Source organism: Mycetomoellerius zeteki, unplaced genomic scaffold, assembly GCF_001594055.1.
Source record: "Mycetomoellerius zeteki isolate Tzet28-1 unplaced genomic scaffold, Tzet1.0 scaffold149, whole genome shotgun sequence".
Classification (NCBI taxonomy): domain Eukaryota; kingdom Metazoa; phylum Arthropoda; class Insecta; order Hymenoptera; family Formicidae; genus Mycetomoellerius; species Mycetomoellerius zeteki.
The window spans coordinates 3,319,342-3,326,237 of record NW_017256436.1 but is presented as its reverse complement, the minus strand read 5'-3'; the positions used below and the strand labels follow the sequence as shown (position 1 = coordinate 3,326,237).

Here is a 6,896-nt window from a genome sequence, read left to right as displayed (position 1 = left end):
GTATATGTAAGGAAACGTTTTTTAAAGACATGTGAAATGAACAATAAATAACATTAATTAAAATTAAATGTATTTAATTTTATGTAATTTATGAAATCGTCAGAAATTTATGCCAGTGGAACCAACAACTTATGGTATGTATACTTAAACGTCGGCTTAAACGTCCAATAAGAGGAATTAGCATAAATTCTAATGAAATTATCACATCTTATTGAAATATTAGCAATGCATATTCTTCCAGATACAAAAAAACACTGAAATAAATTTCAGAACTGCTCTTTACACTGATGCCCATCTTCATATCATTAGAACTAATACTTTTGAGGTTTTCACCAGTGCTTTCTATATAGAAGCTATTTCGTGGATTATTTCCGTGTCCATATTCATTCTTAAAATGTCAACGTTTCATAAACATTATCAAGCAGTTCACTTTATCAGAGAGAGAGGAGCACTATGATACTAGATATTAGACTACTCCTCGTTATGGTAAAGTGAATTCCAACGTTCACAAAACGTTAATATTTCAAGAATGTATATGAACACGGAAATACCTACTCGCAAAACACACAGCTTTTATATACATAGCCTCTATATATGTAAATAATTAATACTTTATATATGAATTTTTCTTTTATTATACGCGTTTAACCTTTAGAGAGCCAGCATTTTTGCCTTGAAATTTTGAATTTTTTAAATGTAAAATTCATGTATATATTGAATGTTTATGTCACGAGAAATCGACGATTTTTCCGCTAGCCACTATAATGGCCAGCCCGGTCCGTAACGGGATGGCCAATGTGGAAAATTTTCACTTTTTGTTTTTAGTATTCCTAAGTGTTTTTGATGTCGCAGAACACATTTCTGAAGTCAGATTATCGAAATTTTATGTAGAAATAGTTACTTAGATAAGTCTAGATAAGTCGAATTGAATAACATAGACATTTTTTTTAAGTACATATGAAACTTTCCTTTAGCGTAATTCAGGACTAATGATGTGGACGTAGAAAATTATGTAGTGCCTTTTTTTTGTTTTTTTTACATTTTATATTTTTTATTTTTTCTACATTTTTATTTATTTATTTATTTTTTATTTTTATTTATTTTTTATTTATATTATTTTTTGCTAATTATCATTTTCCACCTATCAAGTGAAAATATTGGAATTTATGGCAAAGTCTGTATTGTATGAAAATCTTCAAAACACATTCTCAGTTATATTAATGAATTCTGTTACTGGCCACTATAGTGGCTAGTGCGGCCCTTTAAACGAAACATTCTGTATTTTATTATAATATACAGAAAAAATATTACGATTGCCACAATCAGAAATGATAATTTTCGCCCATCAATATATTTGGTTGTGATAATCGCAAGATGAACATATATATCTTTACAACCATAATCATTAAAATATGTTAATCTCACGGTTATCATAATCGTATTAGTTCTTATAATCAAAAAATGTATTGATGGGCGACTTGTAGTCGTGGCAATAGTAATTGTTTTTCCCATACACTAAAACCAATAATGTCATTTTGACCTCGCTAATAATTTCAATTTTTTTTTTTATGTATTAGATATAAGTACAGAATATTGAAAATATGTAAATATAAAACAAATAATTATAATGAGATTTATAAGTAATAACAAAATGACTTTCACTAAACAAAAACAAGGATAGGAAATTAACAAATTAGCATCTTCGGTTCTAATGGAATATTATCGATCGTTCTAACGTTAATAAGAAAAGGAACATCCATCTTACAAAATTAAAGCAACTCGAGCAAAATGTAAAATTTAAATACTAATCGAATTAATTTGTTTAACAAAAAAAGAAAAAAATACAGTCATTTTTCGACATTCACTTCGCGCAGCAGCCGATCATCTGGCGACTTTTCCCGTATTTTCGAGTCGTTAAAGTAATCCTGTCTTGTGCAATTGTGCGCAACGAAAAAACATATAATCGAGATGAGCAATCACAACCACGAGCCTTCATTGTCGTGTATTTTCTACCGAAGCGTTGTAAAAATGCACGCGACGCTTCGCATTTTTACTAACAATAAGCAGGAGAGCTGTCATTTAGAATCCCAGCGCCTTAATGAATGTTTAGGGGTCATCAAGGTTGAACATGGCGGCGCGACGCGTTGCGCCGTGGAAGGGGCGCGGCGGTGGTTGCCTATTGTGTCACCCTATATATAACGGCACCCGACACCCCACGCTGTATTAAGAACATTCACCGCATCCGCGGTAACATGGTTTCCAGTTCCAACAAGGTATATCGCCGAGTATTTCGAGCTGGCGCGAGTGCGCGAATACGTGGTTCATGGTGCCCGCGTAAGAAAAAGAGAGAGGGAGAGAGCGAGATCAATTTCAGTCACTATCAATCTAAATGCAAGTGCTCGGTCTAAACGTTTCAATGATTTTTTTTCGCGAAACCGATATTGGTGCATTGGGAAAGTGTGCGTTTTGGCAAACGATTGTATACGCGATATTTCGCCCATATATCCTCAAGATTTATTCCGAGAAAATGTTTTAGGACGCGAAATGCTGTAGAGTGACAAGTGCGTCATTATGTGAACGTGAACGCGCGTATTGGAAGTATTTCGTTTTGAATATATAATCGTTGAATAAATTAAAGAGCATGCAATTTTCATCGCGCTGAAATTCAAGTTTGTCATTTCAGAATTCGTATATTCAACGATTTATTGCAATTTTTGACACTATTCATACAGCACAGGCCTCCAAGGGACGTCCTAAAAACATCCACAGGACATTCTATGTTCTAAAAACGTTTCCAGGATATTCCTCGGATAAAATGTGCTGTATGGGTATCTTCTCGTGATATTTAAAATGCATCAGCGTCATCGTGTTTGAGTTACTGCGTTTTCTTCATAGAGAAAATTCATCTTTCCTTTTAAGATGACGCCATGGCTGATGGCATTCTTCTGTTTGGCGACCGCGAGCTGTTCGAACGTCACGGACCAGCAAACATCGGAAACACAACATGATCAAGTGGCGATCTTGAAGCAGATCAGAAAGGTGAACGAAGACGGCTCTTACACGTATGGTTACGAAGCCGGTGATGGCTCATTCAAGGTAATTATGTGCGTAACTACTTAAGCGCGTAATTTAACCGCGCCTATCATCTATTTTTCCGAGAATCATAAATTGCACCGCACAATCGGTTCCCACAGTATCGAATATTAATTAGCCGGAACAATTCTTTTCATTTCTGATTGCATTTAAAATAACGATGTGCTAAGTAAGTAATGCCAATGGCAATTTTAATTATATCAATATCAACAATAACTCCAATAGATATATAAAAATCTAATGGGCTGCTATGATTACGGCAGGCAATTAGAAAAGTTACATCTTATTATATAATTTTATTTATGCCCTCATTTATAAAATTTTCCAAAAATTCTGTTATTTAAATTAAAAAATAGAGCGAAATATGTGTCAATGTTTAAATTTAAATTTAAACTTAAATATTATTAAACTTTGTAAATATATATTATTATCATTTAAATATTAAGTAAAGCAAAATTATAATATATAGTTTAGTATATTATATTTATTATTTAATTAAAATATTTTTCATTTTTTACATTTATGATAATTGTATTAATAAAAAGATTAATTTGTTCGTGCAAGACGTAAGAATCATACCATTCTCACGAAAAAAATGAACGGAAAATACTTGCTTTGTCAGGTCGAGAGTCGTGATGTTTTGGGCAACATTAAGGGCACGTTCGGTTTTGTCGACGCTAACGGCGAGATAAAGAGAGTTTCGTACTCCTCTTCGAACGGGACGGGTTTTAAAGCAACCACCATGTCGCCATTGCAGGAACACGTATCGGTCGTGCAAAGCATGCCGCGCATTAACCGTACGTTAACTACGAAAAGACCGACCATCGTATTTGCCACGACAACGGAATCGTCGACCAGACCGTCAGTAGTACAGTCGATTCCTCGAACGAGGAAGACAACTACGAGCACCACTACGACGACCACAAGCACTACCACTACAGAGGCACCGAAGACGATATTCGGACACTACTTAAAGGGTACGGCGAAGAACAGGCCGCGCTTAGTCATCAATGGCCAGCAGAGACCGATCGTCATAGAGGAAGACATCGAAGACGAAGATTCGCAAATCAACCGACCCAGTACGGATGACAAAAGTGGTGCTTATCGAAAGATCATCTTTGCCAAGCGACCGATTGAACATAGCCTCCCGCCAATCTCTGAAGATTTCGTAGAGAAGGAAGACGAGGTCAAAATCACGACGGGGAATAACTTGAGAAGGCAATTACACGACGAGACAACCAAGTCGAATTCCGATGACAACGACGAACATTCCGACGTTTATGGCGGTTCCTTGTCCACGACACGTCCTTTGTTCACCACGTCATCTCCATCGCGAATTCTCCAGAGGGTTTCCACTACTCCGCGCACAGAACGACCGAAATTCTACGTCAATCGTCAAGAAAACCTAGGAGCGGGTGGTCGATTCGACAGTCCGAAGTATGAAGATTCTCAGGTTTACGAGACACAGACGAAACCTCCCCAGGAGGAGCGTACGTCGACTCAGCAGACCCTACTTCACGGTTCTACAACCAGGGTACCAGCAGAAATTCGGGACTATGTCAGACAGAGCACCGAGCCTGTCTTCATGAGACAGCAGCCTGAACAGTATCTGCGAGAATTACCGCCTAGGATACTCGTCCCGTCCCAACCGGGCAATCTCGAGGAAGAGGGAGGCGTCTACAGAGCAATACCAATTAGTAGGATCCTATTAAGGCCTCCGTCGAATCATCAACCGGTTTACTCGAGCACGACAGATGCCAACGTTCATTACTTGACGGAGACTCCCGTGCCCGATCCCGAAGATGAGGCGCGAATCGCAATAAACATGAATTATATGCGTTCACGTCCCGTACGACCGCTAATGTATTCGGATGCCGATCAAAGAGCACGGCCGATTTTGCGACCGATTCCGAATGCGGTAGTTCATCCTGACGACAGGGAGTACCAGGCGACCACGCCCGAGACTGTATATCCTTACCGGACTGGCGCATTGCCACTGCCTCCAGAACCACCGAATCCGATCGCACCGCCTCTGAGTCGACGAGACTTCCAGATGTTGCTAAGGAGGCTCCTAGTGAGCCAATATGGCGTGCAAGCCCTATCATACCCAAAGAGCTTCCTCGAAGATGCTTTATACGATCAGCAGCCATATCCTTCGTATCCAGCGGGCTTTCAGGCGCCGCTTCCGAGACCTGAACTCGCGTACGACCATAAAGAGTGTCCCTGAGACGTCCGGTGTACCCTCGGGCTCTGAGCCCGCTCTATCATTCCCAGTATGACGATTACCACGATAGATATCCCAAGAGAGTGTATAGGCAGAAATTTTACACACATGACGCAGACGAAAATGACGAGATCCTACCAGCACCTATCAGAGAAGCTTTGCTGTTGCGAATGGTAAATTTAGCGATCAACACCGAACGGTCAATGACGGTTCCGATGACCACCACGACACCAGCATCGAGATACAGAAAGGCGGGTCCAGTCAGGAGCGTGCAGATTATTACGGACGAAGAAGAGGAAAAAGAGGCGAGGAAAAAGATGTAACGAGTAGGTTAGAACTATTAGAAGTAGTTAGAAATTACGAAAAAGTATTACTCGTTGCAAGTACACAAAAGTTAAATTATTGTAGAATTTTAACTAATTGTTATATACGACTTTTTTTACAAGATGAAAGAACCTTGACGAAAGTTAACGAATTTGCTTTCAACAAATAATTTTTAGATATGTAATTTTTACCATTACTAATTATCTTGGAACTGTATCAAATTCTCACGGTAACATATTTAAGCATGACGAAGGGGCTTACGTCAACGGTAACCTTTTTTTTTAGTAGTGGACGAACGGATATGTCCATCAGCGTGTAAGAATCAATGTCTTACACGCAATGAACGCATTCGTGTCGTTAATGAATCGAATCATTTCGCGAAAGGGAAATCGTTGCTGCGCAGCCCGACCGATTTTCTGCACGATAGCTTGCCAACATTTGACGCATATTTACGTGCTTTAGAGTAGGTGCATCAGTGTACGACCGACTAAGTAATAGTTAGTTAATTAAATTTCTTTTCTAAGCAAAGATATTTTATTTTCTCATACACTTATCTTACAAGTATCGCACAAAATTTTTCTCACGCTGCTGAGATTTGCGTGTAAATTATGTCGTTTAAAATTAACAAGGAAAGAATGTTAAAATAACAAAATTACCAATAATAGTATTCCAATAGATGACAGCTTTAATTTACAATTACATAATGATTATATATTACGATAACTAATGTAATTATCCGCGACTTCGAAACATATATTCTTATTCCTTATGTCTGTTTCTACCAATGTACATTAACTTTATACTTGATTTAACTTAATCTTTATTTTTTTTCTGATTCTTAGAACCAAAATAAAATGAGAAGTAAGTTAAATCAAGATTAAGGTTAATCTTGTGCTCTTTCTACCCATATAGTTTCATTTTAATCATGGTTCAATTAACTCTTTATCTTTTTCTAGTTCTAAGAATCCAAGTTAATTTACATTGATAAAAATGAGCATTGGTAAAAACAGTTATTAATTTCTTATAGAAACTGAGCAAATATATATATATTGGGCATTTATTATCAGCAGTCAATCACTGGTGCATCTATCTTAAGCGATTATTCAAAAGAAATCTCTTCTATGAGAGGTACCCTCTGTTAAAACGCACCCGACAACACCAGCGAAAGTTCTAGATCCTAAGGCATCTTTAACATACTTCCTGCTTACGACTGTAAATACGATGTTACGTAAGAGACTAGTGTGATATATACGCA

The 6,896-nt window shown here is 37.6% G+C and overlaps 1 protein-coding gene across 1 annotated transcript; it reads left to right on the top strand.

Moving 5' to 3' along the window:
* Positions 1-2,237: 2,237 nt before the first annotated feature.
* On the top strand, positions 2,238-6,616 carry LOC108720302 (uncharacterized). The gene is given in 4 exon segments (XM_018444220.1): positions 2,238-2,273; positions 2,920-3,096; positions 3,851-5,306; positions 5,309-6,616. Coding segments are annotated over 4 exon segments (1,986 nt in total). The 5' UTR covers positions 2,238-2,252; the 3' UTR covers positions 5,641-6,616.
* Positions 6,617-6,896: the final 280 nt, after the last annotated feature.